At 40.3% G+C, this 20,545-nt stretch overlaps 1 protein-coding gene across 2 annotated transcripts in view; it reads left to right on the top strand.

The window, feature by feature from the left end:
- elovl8b (ELOVL fatty acid elongase 8b) overlaps window positions 1–20,545 on the top strand; it is a 106,007-nt gene that overhangs the window by 67,737 nt on the left and 17,725 nt on the right. For both annotated transcript variants that reach the window (XM_087990550.1, XM_043699059.2), the window contains 4 exons: window positions 4,018–4,105; window positions 4,885–5,072; window positions 8,808–8,888; window positions 20,363–20,419. In XM_087990550.1, coding sequence (XP_087846676.1) covers window positions 4,048–4,105; window positions 4,885–5,072; window positions 8,808–8,888; window positions 20,363–20,419 — 384 coding nt within the window. In that variant the 5' untranslated portion in view covers window positions 4,018–4,047. The remainder of the gene's footprint in view (window positions 1–4,017; window positions 4,106–4,884; window positions 5,073–8,807; window positions 8,889–20,362; window positions 20,420–20,545) is intronic.

Here is a 20,545-nt window from a genome sequence, read left to right as displayed (position 1 = left end):
CAAGGGCGGCCCAGTGGCAAAAAATGGTGCCTGAGGATTGGCTACTTTGGTTGGATCTGTGGCAGCAGCAAAGTGGTGGTGGAAGGGCTTCACAGCAACATTGACGTGGGCCCAGTGGCAAGAGACGCGACTCTGGCATTGGTTAGTCTGGTGCAGGTGACTGCAAGGCGGTGGCAAAGGAGTATTGGCCCAATGGCAAAAGATGACAACTGATGATGGGCAACTTGATTGGTTGTATAGATGGCGGCAAAGTGGTGGAGGAGGGATCGTGGCACAGGCGTCATTGGTGATAAGTTGGCTCACGACCGATGGATTCTCTTAAGCTATATCTTTTTTTTGGTTCCCTTGTTCTTAAATTATTGAAAATGGCCTGAACTGTGGTGGCAAATGAAAGCTTTTCACTTTTCTTATGTGTTCTTACTGTAAAATACACATGACAATAAAAAAATTCTTTCTTTCATTCATTCAACAAGTGTCCTGGCAGCACCATTACAATGACGAGTGCAGCTTTCAAGTGGAGAACTGAATTGTAAATGGATCAGAAATGTGTATTGTGATGTAGTGAGGCTGAAGACTAAATGATACCAATATCCATAGAGGTGGAGCATACAAATGATCACTTGACTGGAGTGTGCCCTTGGATGCTGAGGAAGAAACATATCAATTAGAAATAATTAAAATAAATCCTAAAACTGAGGATGCTCGGGATCTAAACCAAACAAAGACAGAAATTGATGGAGAAACTCAGCAGGTCTGGCAACCGCCGTGAAGAAAAAACAGAGCCAACATTTGAAGTCCTGTAACTGAGTTCTGAAGAAGGGTCACTGGAACCCGACATGTTAGCTCTGTTTTCTTCCCCTGGATTTCAATGAATCTTTAGATTTTGCTGTTTTTAGAGACTTTGGCTGTCACTCAACTTCTGGTTCAAAACTGAGCTTAATAGTAAGGAAATCAAGGGATAGAGTTGGAATTGGTGCAGAAGGTCAGTCGTGATCTTATTGAATGAAAAGGGGTCATTATAGCTTCCTTCTCGTATATTTTGTCGTCTTAGGTAATTTGGGTTTTGATGAACTTTTTACGGTGTTGATCCTAAATAACTTGTACACTTGTCATTGATTTAATTAAAAAAATTTACAAGTATGTATGTTACAACTGAATCTGTTAAGAAGTCAAGTTGTCGGATTGAATCTAGTTTTAACTGGCAAAAACTCTTCTGTTGAGACCACTAATATCAATTTACAATTGTCCTATGTGCAGGGTAACTCCAAGCTGTAAAGACTTTGCAATTGTAGGACACTCCCATCCTGTGGGAATTAGATAATAAATCCAATAAAAGTGCCATTGTCTATGTTGCTATTATGACCCTGTATTTGAAAAAAGCATTCTTTAGCAACATAAACTGTTGTGGCACTTCTGTGTTACAGCACTGATTTGACTGGTGGTTGAATTAGCTATTGTATACAACATAATGTTTCATATTGTGTTGTATTTCTGTGTTTAAAAAGAGCTTTTTTAAAAATAAAAATAGTTTAGATGTAGGCTGTTAAGGTGTTTAACTGTTGGATTTCACACAGGAAGATGTATCTGTAAAATAATTTTTTTTTAGATTAGATTACTTAGTGTGGAAACAGGCCCTTCGGCCCAACAAGTCCACACCAATCCTCCGAAGAGCAACTCACCCAGACCCATTCCCCTACATTTACCCCTTCACCTAACACTACAGGCAATTTAGCATGGCCAATTCACCTAACCAGCACATCTTTAGACTGAGAGTGGAAACTGGAGCACCCAGAGGAAACCCACACAGACACTGGGAGAATGTGCAAACTCCACACAGACAGTTGCCCGAGGCGGGAATTGAACCCAGTTCTCTGGCGCTGTTAGACAGCAGTGCTAACCACTGTGCCACCCAAAAGCATTGTGGAGAATGTGGGCAACAATCCCATACATCTCGCATGCCAAGCGAGAACAGGCTTTGTAATATTTACATTTGTTTGTAAATGGGAGGACAAAATCTTTAACTCTATCTGATCTTCACTGATCAAATATATTTGCAAATGAATTATTTATAATTAATACATCTGTGCAGTTCATGAGTAAACATTAATATCAATTAAAATATTATACACTGTGGAAATGGGTTAGAAAGTGAAGAAAATATTTTAATTTGGTTTCTTCCACTGACAAGATTATTTCATTTACTGTGGATTGGCTTTTAGTGGAAATGAAACACCGTTATCTGCAAATGCTTAAATCTCTCCACAGTTGAGAGGGATTGCAATAGGCTTGTGGGGAAAAAAAGGCTGGCTAGTTTCATACCATGTCTTGCAAATGGCACATTGCACGTCATCTATTTCAGTCTTTATCAATGTTGTCACTGTAGTCGTTTGGTAGTACACAATTTTAAACAATACTGAAGACAAACAGACTTGTTTTAAGTGCCTTGTCAGTTGACCTGATGAGTACAAGAAATACCAAATAAAGGGAAAGCACGATTAATATTGTGCATATGAAATTGGTTGGTTGGCAATATGCACTCTGATTGCTAGAGGTGTTGTATTGGAGAATACAACAGTTAATGATTGGCAATTAATCACCAAACATTTAAAACAAGGTTGATTGGCTCTAATAACCCTGGGAAATGAACCCTGGGAAAAGACGACAAAGCCCTTTTGATTAATATATGTAATTTTCAGTATACACCAATGCATTGTTCTCTGGTGGTTGATGCCTCGCCCTTACAAATGATTTAATTGCAGTCAATCTGTCTACTTTAAAATGTAAACAAAGCCATGCAATTAACTGTCAGTCATCTCTAACTATTACATTCTCTGTGGCAATGCCTGTACCAATTGGAGTCTACTTGGCAACCAATCAGCACTCTTCTTTATGCAATATTAAAGTTATTTTCTCTTCTAGCATTTCTAGTGGCCTGATGAGTGCAAGCCAATATGCTTTGACATGAGTCAAGAGATCGAGAGGTGCCCTGATAGAAGTTTATAAAATAATGAGGGTATAGATAGAATTAATGGTAGTTGTCTTTTCCCTCTGATGTGGGATTTAAAGTCTCAGGGGCACATTTTTAAATTGAGAGGAGTGAAATTTGAAAACGATATGAGGGGCAAATTTGTTACACAGAATGAACTTCATACTTCAGAGAATGAGTTGTTGGAATGAACTTCCTGAAGAAGTGGTGGATGTGGGTAACATTACAACATTTAAGACATTTGGATAGGTACATGAATAGGAACAGTTTAGAGGGTTTTGTGTCAGGAACAGGCAGGTGGGACTAGTTTAATTTGGGATAATGTTTGGCATGGACTGGTTGGACTGAAGGGTCTACTTCCCTGCTGTATGACTCTATAATGTCTTTTTTCAATGTTTTATTTGGGGGGGGGGAACATAGCCAATAACTTGGATCTTCATGTGATATTTTAATTTTTCATATGGATGGCATGGCTAATATACTGCAGCACAGTGCATTGTGACTTCTAAGCGCATTCTTCTAATCTGGTAAAGAGCAAGCTTTCCTCTGATTTCCTCATTTTGGCATGTAGAACTACCAACTATAGGCCAGGCAGTTTATTCACTGGGGTTTGAAAGCTGTAAGAGAGAGGGAAAGGAGGACAAGGGCATTTGGAGTTTTAGAGTCAGACAGCATGGAAACAAACCCTTCTGTCCAACTCATCCATGCTGACCAGGTTTCCCAAACTACACTCTTCCCATTTTCCTGCCTTTTGGCCCATATATGCCTCTAAACCTTTCCTATTCATCTATCTGTCTAAATATCTTTCAAATGTTGTAACTGTACTTGCTTGTACCAATTCTTCCTGGTGCAGCTCTTTTTACTGGCTCATTTCAAAGCAGTGGCGGAAGGATGGGGTGATTTTTTTTTTGCAACAAAAATCTGTTCTAGTTTTTATTGGCTCAATTATAGATGTTTTATCAATAAGAGCTTGATTTCTAAAATAAGCAGAATAGTCCACCATTAACTTGTATTATGTTTATATCTTCCAGGAATTTCAATTATAGAACATTGTGAACTCTATGGCTTCTACCTGGGAAAAGATTAGAGACTTTTATGACTGGGCAGTGGAAAATGGAGGTAAGAGAAACAGCATTCCAGTATGTCCTCAAGAACCTAATTTATTACTGGATTAAACAGGTATAGAATATGGTTTATCGGCCAAAATAGGAGGAGAAAAACTGGTGTTTGTTTCACTATTTGTTTCCATTTTCTTCAGCATCAGTAATTATTCCAGTCTTTAATTTGTTGAAGCATGGATTACTTTATCAATGGGAATAGGTGGAGAGTGTGGATCATTGACATTCTTAAGGACAAAAGAACATATGGTGCACAGGAAATTATATAATGATGATAGAATTGGTTTTAATTCTTCTTGCAAACACGTGATAGGTTGCCTGCCTTCCTGCCCTATAATCTCACTGGATTTATGTCAGTCTTTTATTTGGTTTAAACACACCTTGTACTTTTCTTACGAATACACAATAAGAGGATCAAAGCTTTCTCTTCTTGTGAACATTATGCCTATAAATGTCTGCAGACATTCTGTGCCTTTTGCTGTCCCCGACTGCTACTACAGTTCCTAGATTTGGCTGGGAAAGTGTGTTTTTTTTGGGTGTATGGGACAGAGGATTGAGTACTAGCCTGTTTCATGTTTAAGGTACTGAGCACCAATTACATGTAGCTAGAAGGAATTTTGATTACCATTTCTTAGATTACTATGGCCAAAAAGTTTGCCTATAATTCAGATCTATTTTAAAGATAGTGTGTTCTTTATGTGGGGAAAAAGGTGTGTGCACGATTGTGTATGGTTAACAGCTGACTTATTTGTTTTAATTGTCTCTTTTCAAATATTTCAGACAAGAGGACTGACCCCTGGTTCCTGGTGTACTCACCAATTCCCATTATTGTGACCTTCATAATCTACCTTCTAATCTGCAAATATGGACCAAAGTACATGCGCAATCGAGAACCATTCAATCTGAAATATGTACTACTTGTTTACAATTTTTCCCTAGTTGCTATCTCCGCTTATATTTTTTGGGAGGTACGTGTGCTTCTTTCTAATTTCTTGTAATTAAGAGTAATCCTGTTATACTGCTAAGTCAGAAGTCTCGCGACACTAGGTTATAGTTCAACAGGTTCATTCAAAATCACAAGCTTTTGGAGTGCTGCTCCTTCGTCAGGCTTTTCTACTCAAGATCTCTTACTTCTGAAATCATGTGCTTTGTTCCCTCTTGAGAATATGTCCTGCCACAATCAATGATCTATGCTCATGAACTCCCAGGTTTCTGTCTCTAAATACCTTTTGAAATTGTTCCATTAAATCTATATTGCTTCTTTCTAACACACATGCTGCTTGTGTACCCAATCTGCAGGCCTATATCAAATTCAAATCTAACCCAGCCAGTTACCACCCTATCAGTTTACTCATGGTCATCAGTAAAGTGATGGAAGGTGTCTTCAATAGTGTTATCAAGCAGCACCTGCTCAGCAATAACTTGCTCAGTGATGCCCAGTTTGGGTTCTGGCAGGGCCACTCCACTCTTGACCTCATTACAGTCTTGGTCCAAGAATGGACCAAAAGAGCTGGATTCCAGAGGTGAGGTGAGAGTCACAGCCCTTGACATCAAGGGGTCACATCTGATCAAGTGTGGTATGCAGGTTGTGGTTGTTGAAGGTCAGTCGTCTTAGCTCCAGGACACCTCTGCAGGAGTTCCTCAGGGTAGTGTCCTAGTCCCAACCATCTTCAGCTGCTTCATCAATGACCTTCACGCTATCATTATGTCAGAAGTGGGAATATTCACCAATGAGTGCACAATGTTCAGCAGCATTCATGACTACTCAGGTGCTGAAGCAGTCCGTGTCCAAATGCAGCAAGATCTGAACAATTTCCAGGGCTGGGCTGACAAGTGGCAAGTAACATTTCCACCACACAATTCCAATTGATTGGTCAAGCATGATTTCCTTTCATAAATCCACGATGACTCTGTCTGATTCTAATACTGTTTTCCATCTGCTCTGCTGTTAAATCTTTTACAATGGATCTAGCATTTTCCCAACTCCTGATATCGGACTAACCGAGCTATAATTGGCATAGCCAGTTGAAAGGGCAAAGTTGCAGTCAGTGTGATGGGTTGATGTGTGTCTATTTTTAATGCAAGAAGTGTCAGGCAAAAAAATTATGAACTTAGAGCGCGGATCAGTACTTGGAGCTACGATGTTGTGGCCATTATGGAGACTTGGGTATCCCAGAGGCAGGAATGGTTATTAAATGTTCTGGGGTTTAAATGTTTCAAAAGGAATAGAGGAAGGTAAAAGAGGTGGGGAAATGGTATTGCTAATCAGAGTATCACAGCTGCAGAAAGGGAGGTCATCAAGGAGGGTAAGTTGACTGAGTCAGTATGGGTGGGAGTCAGAAACAGGAAAGGAGCAGTCACTTCATGGGAGTTTTCTATCAACCCGACAATAGTAACAGAGACCTGGAGAAGCAGATCGGGAGGCAGAATTTGGAAAGGTGCAGAAGTAACAGAATGGTTGCCATGGGTGACTTCAACTTCTCTAATATTGATTGGAACCTCTTTAGTTCAGCTAGTTTGGATGGAGCAGAATTGTGTCGGATTCCTGATTCAAAATATAGATAGGCCGACTAGAGGGGAGGCGGAATTGGATTTGTTGCTTGTCCGGGTAAGCCCCCTAAGCCGGATGGGATATACCCAAGGTTACTACGGGAAGTGAGGGAAGAGATTACTGTGCCTTTGACAATGATCTTTGCATCCTCACTGTCCACTGGAGTAGTACCAGATGATTGGAGGGTGGCAAATGTTGTTCCCTTTTTCAAGAAAGGGGATAGGGATAATCCTGGGATTTACAGACCAGTCAGTCTTACGTTGGTTTTAAGGATTCTGAGAGACAGGATTTGTGGTTATTTGGAAAAGCATAGTTTGATTAGATATAGACAGTATGGCTTTGAGGGGGAGGTTATGCCTCTCAAGCCTTATTGAATTTTTTGAGGATGTTACAAAACACATTGAAGGTAGAACAGTGGATATGGTGTATATGGATTTTGGCAAGGCATTTGATCAGGTTCCCCATGGTAGGCTCATTCAGAAAGTAAGGAGGCATTGGATACAGGGAAATTTGGTGATCTGGATATAGAATTGGCTGGCTCATAGAAGACAAATGGTGGTAGTAGATGGAAAGTATTCAGCCTGGAGCTCAGTGATCAATGGTGTTCCGCAGGAATCTGTTCTCGGACTTCTGCTCTTCGTGATTTTTAGAAATGACTTGGATGAGGAATGGAGGGGTGGGTTAGTAAGTTTGCCGATGACAAAATGGTTGATGAAGTTATGGATAGTGTGGAGGACTGTTGTAGATTGCAACAGGACATTAACAGGATGCAGAATTGCGCTAAGAAGCGGTTGATGGAGTTCAACCTGGAAAAATGTGAAGTGATTTGTTTTAGAAGGAATTTGAATGCAGAATATAGGGTTAAAGGCAGAATTCTTGACAGTGTGGAGGAACAGAGGCATCTTCGGGTCCACGTCCATAGATCCCTCAAAGTTGCCACCCAAGTTGATAGGGTTGTTAAGGCGTATGGTATGTTGGCTTTCATTGCTGGGGATTGAGCTTATGAACTGCAAGGTTATGCTGCCACTCTGTAAAGCCCTGGTTAGACCACACTTGGAATATTGTGTTGAATTCTGGTCGCCCCGTTGTGAGAAAGATGTGGAAGAGAGAGAGTGTAGAAGAGATTTACCAGGATGCTGGACTGGAGGGCATGTCTTATGAAAGAAGATTGAGGGAGCTAGGGCTTTTCTCATTGGAGCAAAGAAGGCGACTTGAGAGAGGTGTAAAAAAAAGATGATGAGAGACATAGATAGAATGAATAGCCAGAGACTTTTGTCCAGGGCAGAAATGGCTGTCACAAGGGGGTGATTGGTGGAAAGTTTATGGGCGATGTCCAGGGAGTGGTAGGTGTGTGGAATGCACAATTGGCAGTGGTAATAGAGTCAAATACATTAGGGACATTTAAACAACTCTTGGATAGGCACGTGGGTAGGGAAATGAAGGATGTGTAGGATAAAAGTAGGATAAAAGGTCAGCACAACATCGAAGGCTGAAGACCCTGTACTGTGCTGTACTGTTCTATGATCTGTAGCTCCTTGTTTTCTCTCTACTTCTATGACTCTATGACTTCATTTTTTAAATCTTAGGGTTACATTAACTACCCTCAAATTCATAGGAACTGTGCCATTGATAGAATCTTGAAACATGACCATCAATACATCTATTATTTCTGGGGCCACTTTCTGGAGTCACCTTTACTGTGACTCAAATGCCTGTCTGATTGCTTGACTATGGAGTCCCCTATCACCGTTGCTCTTCCATACTTCTTTCTTCCCTCCTACCTTGTGGAGTGATTGTGGTACCACAGACTTGGCTGTGATTGAACTCTGAGGAATCATGACCCTCAGCAAAATGAAAACATCTATTAGCAAGCAAGCCTGTTGGACTATAACCCAGTGTTGTGATTTTTAACATATCAAGAGTTGAGATATTTGGATCAGATGCAAATCAATGAATATCGTTTCAATGCATCATTATTAAATGTCTGAAGTGAACTGAGACTCTATTGGCAGCAGAGATAAAGGGTGGCAATCACTCAGTGTGATACCATTTGATTTCATCTATGACAACATATGGTTCTGTTTCAGCGGAAGTGTTCATTGTGTGGATATTGTGTTTTTTAATAAATCTAATACCTAATGTTTCTTTCTAGTTCCTGGTGACTTCAATTCGTGCAAAATATAGCTATCTTTGTGAGCCTGTGGATTACAGCAACAGTGAGCTTGGACTGAGGGTGAGGAATGTTGATAGAAAATAGGGCTAAAGATCTATATAATGAAATGTATCAGTAAATCTGATGTCCAACGTTTAAGTTTGATTCTGTGAAGTGAGCAATGATTTTAGTCTGTTCATTCACTTTTTTACTTGTATTTAAAAGCATGACAATGTGTTATTTCATTAAAAGTGGAACATTTTCCTGAACAGTTACAATTTGACCTCTGCAAAGTGGCTGATTTGTTGACTTGGAATTTGGAAGGGGCCTAAGAAGTGAGGACCTAAACTCACAGACACACTTTGCATTTTCCATTCCTTACAAGTATAGATGTGCTTTAGAGCCCCATTTTTAGAGTCCCATTTTTAGATTCAGTGACATGTCACTTCGTAAACTTATCTGGATCAGATGCATCTGGCTTTGCATGCAAATTTCTTCCATCTCCCTAAAGGCTAACTAAATTAGCAGTAGTTGAGGTGACATTTGATTCAAGTCATCATCTGTTTTCGTGACACAAGCTAAAATATACAAAACAGTAGGTATGAGCATAATCGATTATTTGTTGAAAGGCAACTTATTTGTGTAATTATGAAATGCACTTATAATGCTAATTCTCCTTTGTCATTTCTTATTTTCACAATATGGATTTATGGAAGGGAAATCATGTTTGACAAATCTACTGGAGTATTTTGAGGATGTAACCAGCAGAATACTTGGAGAACCTGAGGATGTGATACATTTAGGTTTTCAAAAAGCTTTTGGTCAGGCCCAACACAAAATGTTAGTGCGTAAAATGAAAGTGCATGGGAGTCATAGCAATATACTGGAAAGGATTGAGAATTGATAGTAGACGGAGACAAACAGTATAAATAAATGGGCTAATTTGAAGTGAAGGAATGTGAGAAATGGGATACTACAGAGATCCAGTACCTGGGCTCCAACTATTCGTCATATATGTTAATGACTTGTTTGGTGCGTAAGTGCTGAGGAGGACATACAGGCTTCAGGGCGATTTTTGACAAATTGAGTGAGTGGACGAATACATGGTAGATGCAGTATAACATGGGAAATAATGAAGTTGTCCACTTTGGTTGGAAAAGCGGAATGACAGAGTCTTATTTAAATGGTGGTAGATTGGGAAGGAAGGATTGAGGTACAAAGATTCTTGGGTGTTCTTGTACACTGGTCTTTGAAAGCAAGCATGCAGTGCAACAAGCAGTTAGGAAGGCAAGTGGTTTTTATTACAGGAAGATTTGATTACAGGAGCAAGAAGGTCTCGCTGCTGGACAGGGCTTTGCTGAGAAAACCTGGAGTATCGTTCAGTTTTGGTCTCCTTTCCGAAAAAAGATACACGTGCATCGGTTTGTTCATCTGATTTTGGGGATGGTGGATTTGTCAATTGAGGAGAGATGAGGTTGATTTAGTCTGTATTCATTGGATTTTAGAAGAAAGAAAGGGTTATCTCATTTATAACATTCTGACAGTGCTGAATAGATGCAGGAAAAACATTTTCTTGGCTGGAAAGTCCAGAACAAAAGGTCACAATTTCAGGATAGGAGTTCGGCCATTTCTGACTGTGATGAGAAACGTCTTCACTGAGGGGATGGTCAACTGTTTTCTACTACAGAAGGCTATGGAGGTGAAGTCACTGAATATATTTAAGAAAGATGCAGATTTCTGTAAGCTATAAGTATTGACAGCTATGGTGTTGTGAAGGACGATCAATCATGACCATGTGGGCAGCACAGTGGCTTAGTGGCTTCCTCTCAACACCAGGGACTGATTCAATTCCAGTCTCAGGTGACTGTGTGGAGTTTGCACATTCTCCCCATATCTGTGTAGGTTTCCATCAGATGCGCTAGTTTTCTCCCACAGTCCAAAGATGTGCAGGTTAGGTGGATTGGCCATGCTAAATTGTCCATAGTATCCAGGGATGTGCAGGCCAGGTAGATTAGCCATGGGAAATGCAGGGTTACTGGGATAGGATAGAGGGGGTGGGTTTGGCTGGAATGTTCTTCGCAGTGTTGGTGTGAACTTGATGAGCTGAATGGCCTCTTTCCACACTGTCGGGATTATATGATTCACTTTTGAATGGCAGAGTGAACTTGATGGGTCAAGTGGCCAACTTCTGCTCCTACATTCTATGTTTCTATCTTCAAATGCGCAATTCAGGGGGGTCAATTAGCTCAGTTGGCTCTCTGGCTGGTCTGCAATGCACAGTGGCTCCAAGAGCATGGATTCAATTCCTACACCAGCTGAGATTACCGTAAAGGATTCTCTGTCAGACCCTCAGGTTAAACCACCAGCTGTCATCTTTCTTGCGCTCTCTACGGGGAGCAGCCCTATGGTCTGTTTTGAATGTGGTGGCTTTACATAATTCATCTGAACAGGTTTGCAAATATGGTGGCAATAAAACGTGGAGCTGTGAAAAGCATAGCAGGTAAAGCAGCATCAGAGGACCAGGGGAGTCGATGTTTCAGGTCGGAACTTTTAGCAGGACTGATGAAAGATTCCAACCTGAAACATCGACTCCCATGCTCCCCTGATGCTGCTTGACTGACTGTGCTTTCTCCAGCTCCATACTTTGTCAACTCTGACTTTCCTGCATTCGCAGCCCTCACTATCTCCAAGTGTAGTAGTCAACCAAATACAAATCCATAAATACTGCTATCAAAGCAGGAAGGAGGTGAGGTGTTGCATTTTTCATATAGTTTCACATGGAAATAAAATCATTTAAACATGATTCATTTTTATAATGCTATGCAATCTGTAGCTCCATCCCTGGCTGTCCTTTAGTTTTCCAAAAACAAGAAAGGTGTGCTGTGGAAGTGCTATCTCTGAGATTTGTTCTGAGTCCAACAATAATGTGGGTATAATTTAAAATGGGAATTTCTTTGCATGTTGATGGAGAGAGGAATAACTCTATTGCACTTCACCCCAAGCCGTGCTCATATGATTCATTAATTGTGGTTAGCTTCAGAGTAGCATTAACAGAAGCCCATTCTTTACAGATGATTGAGAAGAGACATGAAACAGAAAATATAAAGTAATCTTAAAACATGAATCTGTCCCTCAAGGAATCAAATTATATTTTTAAAATCTACAGCATGTGTAAAACTACTTAACATTGAGCTTTGTGTATCCTTGAAGTTAATTGGCTTCAGTTTTTATACCTCAAGTTGAATACATTCATACAATGACAATTTAAATGTTCTCTTTTTTTTTATGACAAGTTGAGATTTTCAGGTGGTTTTATGTTGGCATATGTATGCATTACATGTTGAACTGAATTTCAACTATCATGGGAAAAGGGTGCCAAGCAAGGGCAAAAATCCAAATCATCTGTCAGTAATGAACCAATATTGTCAACAATCGTGAAACAAGTTCAAGGAGAAGTCACTTGTCTCACACTACTAGGATGTTGAATCGCATGAAAGTATCCGTTGAGGTGTTATGTTGTAGTCCTTATGTGAGGTTTGAACTTGCTGAAAGATGAGTGTGCAACCACTGATATCTGAGCAGAAAGAGGGATTCTGTACTTTAATCTTCAGGTTGTTTGTGACTGGCTTGAGGCTTGTCATTAAGCATTTTATTGTCACTGGTATTCTCTCTCCCTCTCCAAGCCATTTGAGATTGAAGTTGTTTCCTATTTTTCTCATAGAATCAGCTCCATCACCTTTCACTTGGACATTCTTTTTATTTAAAATAAGTTATGTCTGTATAAACATTGGATGATAAAGGTGTTATCTTACTGTGTTTCTTCAGTGACTGAAGATTGAGTTTTTGCAACATTTATGACTCCATATTTTATCTGCAAATAATAACAGTTCTCTGATTGATAGATTTGTGTGCAAACACATCAAGTTCATTCTGATTCTTTATTGAATTAGGTAGAACAGCTACACAAAAGTTGCATTTGGTTCTTGTAGCTTCTAGGGAAAAGACAAAGTGCTAGTTTCCACTTTTGGGCAATTTTCCAGTGCTAATTGTTATTATTTACCTTCACCCTAGTTAGACAATGAGAGTGAGCAGGATCAGAATCTCTGGCATTATTCCCTGCTTTCCTGATTTAAATTGTCTATCGATGCTCCCAGTACAGGCTAATATATGAAAAATAATATATGTAACTGAAACACTGGCAGGTGTTGTTTATACATTAATTGATTTTTTTTTTCCTTTGGTTTTGCTACTTTTTTCCTTTTATTTTATTTGTTGCATGTTATCAAGGATCTATCTGGTCATCTGGCAGGGAACATTGTGAACAGACTGTTAGAGACAAGAATATATCCTTGATACTTCTCCATACCTGAATTCTATGTTGGCTCATAACTGATAAGTGATTGGATTTTCCTTGCTGCTGCCTACTCCCTTCCCACTTATGATTGTGGAGGTGCTGGTGTTGGACAGGGGTGGACAATGTTAAAAATTACACAACATTAAGTTATAGTCCCAACAGGTTTATTTGGAAGCACTAGCTTTCCGATGCTGCTGCTATATCAGGTGATCATCAACCACCTGATGAAGGAGCAATGTTCCAAAAGTTAATGCTTCCAAATAACTTGTTGGACTATATCCTGGTGTTGTGATTTTTAACTTCCCCATTTATGCAGTTTTCAATGGTGATATTGAAACAACATCCTCCAGTGATTACTGATTTTGCTTTGGTACCATTGAAAAGCTAGACCATTTTGTAAGGGGTGCCATGCTGAAATGCTAAATAATTTGACTTAAATATTTTACTAATATGTTCTTGCACTTGTTGCAAAGTTGTTTGTATTACAAGGCAGATGGCTCCTTCAATGGTTCAGATTGTTTATTTGCTTTTATGTTCCCCAGAAAAGGGAAAGGTTTAATCTCAATGTAGTTGTAGGCCACAGCTGAACCCTGTTTACAAGTAATCAATCTCTCAGAAAATGGCTTGTGTGGGAAAATGGATGGATTCACACTGGCATAATAACAGTGCTTCTTGGAGGTTGGATTAGGTAGTTTACAGGGGAGAGTAAAAGTGGTTTAATTCTGTTCTTGCACCAGCTGAGGTTACCATGACACTTCCCTTCTGAGTACTTGGAACTAACACTTACTCAAAATAGATAATTTCCCAATATGAAACCGAATTGACTTAAAAGTTAAACAAAGCAAATAGTCCAGCAGCACTGTTCCTTTTAATAGAAACATTTGTACAATCTGTATGATCAACAGAGACTTTTACATTAACTGTGAAAATCCCCATCCCAATTTTGCTTTTCCAATAATCGTTGTATTATGCATAGTGACTTAAAATCCGAGAATCACTACAGTGTGGGAGCAGTCCATTCAGCCCATCAAGTCCACACTGACGCAGCATTCCACCCAGACCCACCCTATCCCTGCACACTGGGGTAATTTAGCATGGCCAATTTATCTAACCTGCACATTTTGGACTAGAGCACCCAGAAAAAAACGGCTGGAGGAAGAACGCCTCATCTTCCGCCTAGGAACCCTCCAACCACAAGGGATGAACTCGGATTTCTCCAGTTTCCTCATTTCCCCTCCCCCCACCTTGTCTCAGTCCCAACCCTTGAACTCAGCGCCATCTTCCTAACCTGCAATCTTCTTCCTGACCTCTCCGCACCCACCCCCACTCCGGCCTATCACCCTCACCTTAACCTCCTTCCACCTATCGCATTCCCAACGCTCCTCCCCCAAGTTCCTCCTCCCTACCTTTTATCTTAGCCTGCTAGGCACACTTTCCTCATTCCTGAAAAAGGGCTCATGCCCAAAACGTCAATTCTCCTGCTCCTTGGATGCTGCCTGACCTGTTGCGCTTTTCCAGCAACACATTTTCAGCCCCCACTCAGAAAAAACCCAGGCCGACACTGGGAGAATGAACAAACACTCATCTAAGGATGGAATCAAACCCGGGTCCCTGGCACTGAGAGACAGCAGTGCTAACCGCGGAGCCATCGTGCTGCCCGCTAAAAGTTTAGATCTGTACCCTGTGCAAACAGTATAAATGTTGTGATTGTTTGCAGAAGTGTAATACTGATGTCATAGAGATGTACAGCATGGAAACAGACCCTGTGCTCTGACTCGTCCATGCTGGCCAAATATCCGAAATAAATCTAGCCCTTTTTGCCAGCATTTGACTCATTCCTCTTGATCCTTCCTATTCACATATCCATCCAGATGCTGTAATTGTATCAGTCTCCACAACTTGCTCTGGCAGCTCATTCCATACATGAACCACCCTTTGCGTGAAAATGTTGCCCCTTACTTCCATTTTAAGTCTTGCCTTAGATCTATGCCCTCAAATTTTGGACTGCCCCATTCCAGGGAAAAGACCTTGTCTATTTAACCTATCCATGCCCCTCATGATTTCACAGACTTCTTTCAGAGCACGCCTCAGCCTCCATGGAAAATAGCCCCAGCAAATTTAGCCTCTCCCTATAGCTCAACCCTCCAACCTTCGCAACATCCTTGTAAATCCTTTCTGAACCCTTTCTGAATCCATTAGGAGGGAGACCACAATTGCACATGGTGTTCCAAAATTGACCTAACAAATGTCCTGTACATGACCTCCCAACTCTCATACTCAATGCACTGAAGAATAAAGGAAAGCACACCAAACGCTGCCTTCTCTATCCTATCTACCTGTGACTCTACTTTCAAGGAGCTGTGAACCTGCACTCCACGGTCCCTTTGATCAGCAACACTCTCCAGGACTTCACCATTAGGTGTACAAGTCCTGCCCTGATATGCCTTTCCAAAATGCAGCACGTCACATTTATCTAAATTAAAATCCATCTGCCACTCCTCAGCCCATTGGCCCAACAGATCAAGATCTCCTTGTACTCTGAGGTAACCTTCCCTGTCCACTACACCTCCAATTTTGGTGTCACCTGCAAACTTATTAACCGTACTTCTTTTGTTCACATCCAAATCATTTATATAAATGATGAAAAGCAGCGGACCCAGCACCGATCCTTGTGGCACACCGCTCGTCACAGGCCTCCAGTCTGTAAAGAAACCTTCCACCACTAGCTTCTGTCTTCTACCTTTGAGTCAGTTTGCATCCAAATGGCTAGTTCTCCTTGTATTCCATCTGATCTAACCTTGCTAGCCAGTCTACCCTGAGGAATCTTGTTGAAATGCCACACTGAAGCCCACCGCTCTGCCCTCATCAATACTCTTCATTACTATTTAAGAAAAACTCAATCAAGTCGGCGGCACGGTGGCACAGTGGTTAGCACTGCTGCCTCACAGCGCCAGAGACCCGGGTTCAATTCCCGACTCAGGCGACTGACTGTGTGGAGTTTGCACATTCTCCCCGTGTCTGCGTGGGTTTCCTCTGGGTGCTCCGGTTTCCTCCCACAGTCACAAAGATGTGCGGGTCAGGTGAATTGGCCATGCTAAATTGCCCGTAGTGTTAGGTTAAAGGGGTAAATGTAGGGGTATGGGTGGGTTGCGCTTCAGCGGGTCGGTGTGGACTTGTTGGGCTGAAGGGCCTGTTTCCACACTGTAAGTAATCTAATCTAATCTAAAAAAAAAAGTCAGTCAGATGTGATTTCCCACGCATAAAACCATGTTGACTATCCCTAATCAGTCCTTGTCTTTACAAACACATGTACATCTTGTCCTTTTGGATTCCCTCCAACAACTTGCCCACCACTCAGGCTCACTGCTCTATAGTTCCCTGGCTTGTCCTTACTACCTTTCTTAAATAGTGGCACCATATTAGCCAACCTCCAGTCTTCCAGCACTTCACCTGTGTCTATTGATGATACAAATATCTCAGCAAGGGGGCCTGCAATCATTTCCCTAGCTTCCCACCGAGTTCAAGATCAGGTCCTATCCATACCTGTCTCTACCTGACAACATATGCTTCTTTCTTATTCTTAACCAAAACCTCAATTTCTCTAGTCATCCAGCATTCTCTACACCTACTATTCTTGCCCTTCACCCTAATAGGAATGTACTGTCTCTGGATTCGTTATTTCATTTTTGAAGGCGTCCCATTTTCCAGCCATCCCTTTTTCCCTTGAACATCCGTCCCCAATCAACTTTTGAAAGTTCTTGCCTCATGCCATCAAAATTGGCCTTGCTCAAATTTAGAACTTTAGCTCTTAGATCCGGTCTATCCTTTTCCATCACTATTTTAAGCTAATAGAATTATGATCACTGGTTCCAAAGTGCTTCTCCACTGACACCTCAGTCACCTGCCCTGAAGTATTTCCCAATAGCAGGTCAGGGTTAGCACCTTCTTTGGTAAGTATATCCACATACTGCATAAGAAACTTTTCTTGTCCACACTTGGCACATACCTCTCCATCCAAGCCCTTAACATTCAGGCAGTCCCAGTCTATGTTTGGAAAGTTAAAATCCCCTACCATGACCACCATATTATTCTTACAGATAACTGAGATCTCCTTACAAATTTGTTTCTCAAATTTCCCGGTGATTATTGGAGAGACTATAGTGCAATCCTATTCAGGTGATCATCTTTCCAAATATCTTCTCTGGATGTATTCCCATGAATATCCTCCCTAAGTACAGTCGTAATGTTATCCCTAGTTAAAAACACCATTTTCCCTGTTCTGTTGTCCCCTTTTCTAAACTTCCAATAGGATTTATACTCTAGAATGTTCAGCTGCCATCCTGTCCATCCCTGATCCATGTCTTTATAATTGCTATGATATCGTAGCCCCGTGTTCCCAACCATACCGAGTCCACCAGCCTTACCTGTTAGCCCTGTTGCATTAAAATAAATGCAGTTAAATTTATCAGTGCTACCTCCTACTCTGTTTTATTCCTACCTCCCCTAAGTATTTGACTTGCTCCTTTTCCAAACAATACCAGTCTCAGACTGATCTCTTTCCCTCACTATCTCCCTTCCAAATCAGGTGCAATTCATCCTTCATTTACAGGTCACTTCTACCCCAGAAGAGATTCCAATGGTCCAAAAATGTGAATCTTTCTCCCTTGCTACTGAGCATTAATTATTTTATTCAAGTTACATCTTCTACAAAAGTTTCAATCGTGCAAAACTCTCTCTTTTCTTCATTTGAATCTGAAGAATAAGTATAAATTGAGTAGTGTAGCCTGGTGTTTCGGCATAGGAAGATTAATCTAATGCTTCTTCCAGTACCAGTACCAGCATGATCGAACCCTAACGTACAATTGCCAGTTCAACAATTTAATTTTATATGACCTGTGTGTACTATTTCAGCTGATTTTTGCACTTTTTCTAATTGAATGCTCACTCAATCACTACGTGTCACACTTCATTGCCTTGTTGTGGTGACATATATTTAAGAATTTGATGTTTCTACTACTATTTAATTATGGAATTAATAACACTGGGCACTAATTACACAAATTTTCTATAATTAATGCATAATCTGCAATGTGTTATATTTGAAAATGTGAATCAACATATGAAGATGCAGAAAATAAATATTGATTTAAAATGGTCTTGTTCAACTTTGCAATATTAAGTGTACACCATAGATCATGAGGTTGTTAACAACTGTATAGATAATCTGGTCATTCATTGGGACCAAGATATAAGCACCAACTGAGGGTTCACATTTCCAATAATTGGAAATTAAAGCAAAATATATACATTGCATTTTTTGTGTATAATACTTTAAAGATTATCTCGAGTCGCAATTTATGGGTGAATGTTGCCCTGCCAATGTCATGTGTTGTAAAATCTGACCATTTAATACAGAAGCAAATCAATAGTCAGAATCAAAGTAAATAAATGCTCAGGGATATGTAGTATTTATTGCAGTTTAGTAAGTAAGGTTTGTCAATACAGGAATTGACTTGTCTCTCAGGAGGTTCTAGCAGATCGGAAATTGGTTGACATTTCCATTTTCAGAAAGGTAACAAAGCAGATATAGGCAATAACAGACACATCAATTTTGCTTCAATAGCTTGCAAAATAATAGCAGAAATAAATTTGAGAATTATCTGTACAATTAGCTAGATATCTGTCAAATATAGATTCAGATTGGGAAGACCCTGCCAAACCCGTTTCCATTTTGACCTTATTTAGAAAGTGAGAATGTAGGTTTATTGTTGGGAACTCTGTTATATGTACCTGGATTTACAAAATACATTTCCAAAGTAATGGAAATATACATAAATCATTGACATAGGTTAGTAACTAGCCAAAGAGAGTATACTTTCATTGTAGAATCATTAGATTGTTACAATGAAGAAGCAGGCCACATAGCCCATTGTGCCTACAGTTATTTTGGGCAATGGTTTGGGCCAAGCAAGTTGAATGAAACACCCCCAAAAATGGCATTGGAACTACCACTATTTTTAAGTTACAGCATTGGTTTGGATTTTAAAATCTGACTGACTGCAATTTGGCTACATTTACAGGTGATGCCAAACTCATAGAATTATACAATGCAGAAGAGGCCCTTCGGCCCATTAATACTGCACTGATTTAAAAACTGCTGAAAATCTATACCAATCCCACTTTCCAGCATTTGGCCCATAGCCTTGAAAGTTATGATATTTTAAGTGCTCACCTAAGTATGTTTTTTTTTAAAGTTTGTGAGGTTTCCCAATTCAACCACCCTCCCAGACGGTGTATCCCAGGTTCCCGACTCCCTCTAAGACAAATATTTTTCTCAAATCTCCATCAAACCTCCTTTTCACCTGACATTATGTCCCCTTGTTGCTGATCCTTCAATTAAGAGGAACAGTTGCTTAATATCCTCTGTGTCCACGGTCCTCAATCTTATACACCTCATTAGTGTCTCCTGTCTGCTTTCCCAGGTTGCTTTCTTCAGAGCAGAATCTATTTGGCCTCTCTTCATGGCTAAACCTTTCCATCCCAGGTGAATCTCCTCCTCACCCACTTCAGTGCAGTCATGCACTTCCTATAGTGCAGTGACCAGAACTGCGCACAATACTCCAGCTGTGGCCTTACCAAAGTTTTGCGCAGCTCTAACGTAACCTTCCTGCTCTTATATCTGTGTCACTTTTTGTTTGGATAAAGTGCGCTTATTAGCTACCCTATTCACCTGTCATGGCAATTTCAGGGATACTCAGGCAGCGCATTAAGATCTCCCTGCCCCTCTGAGCTTCTTAGTGTCCTGCCATTCTCTGAGTACTCTCTCTTGTCTTGTCACTTCTTCCAAAGTGTATCACCTCACACATCAGGGTTAAATTCCATCTACTGCTGATCTGCCCATTTGGCGAATAGCTGAAGTTCAAAAATAGGCCTAGCAGAACAGTGGCAGGTCAAATTGAATCAGGGTGCAAGTGAGGGAACGCTGAAAATCTCAAGTAAAAAGAAGCATTGAAAATAAACAGACATCTGAAAATCTTTGAGCAGAATTTTTATCAGTAAATTTCAGTGCAAAATGCTTGCTCACAGTACCAACGTTTCTTTTGTGATGGCAATCGGCTTACTTTGCATGTCTACCATTTTATATTTTTATTTTAGTCTTTATCTTTTCAGCTTTTTCTTCATCACCCTTGTCTGTTTACAGATGGCAAATGTCTGCTGGTGGTTTTTCTTCTCTAAAGTCATTGAATTGATGGACACTGTAAGTGATCAACTTTTAATATGGGAAATACTGTACTTTTAGTTTTTTCAGTGATTACATTGCACATTGTTTTCAAAATTCTATTTGCTCTTAAGAGGCAATATTATTGCTTTTCTCAGATTTTCC

Source organism: Chiloscyllium plagiosum, unplaced genomic scaffold, assembly GCF_037043375.1.
Source record: "Chiloscyllium plagiosum isolate Xiang-an unplaced genomic scaffold, Cpla_swu_hap1 HiC_scaffold_9, whole genome shotgun sequence".
Taxonomy (NCBI): Eukaryota; Metazoa; Chordata; class Chondrichthyes; order Orectolobiformes; family Hemiscylliidae; genus Chiloscyllium; species Chiloscyllium plagiosum.
Note: the sequence above shows the minus strand (reverse complement) of the source record. Positions and strands in the feature narration are given on the sequence as shown.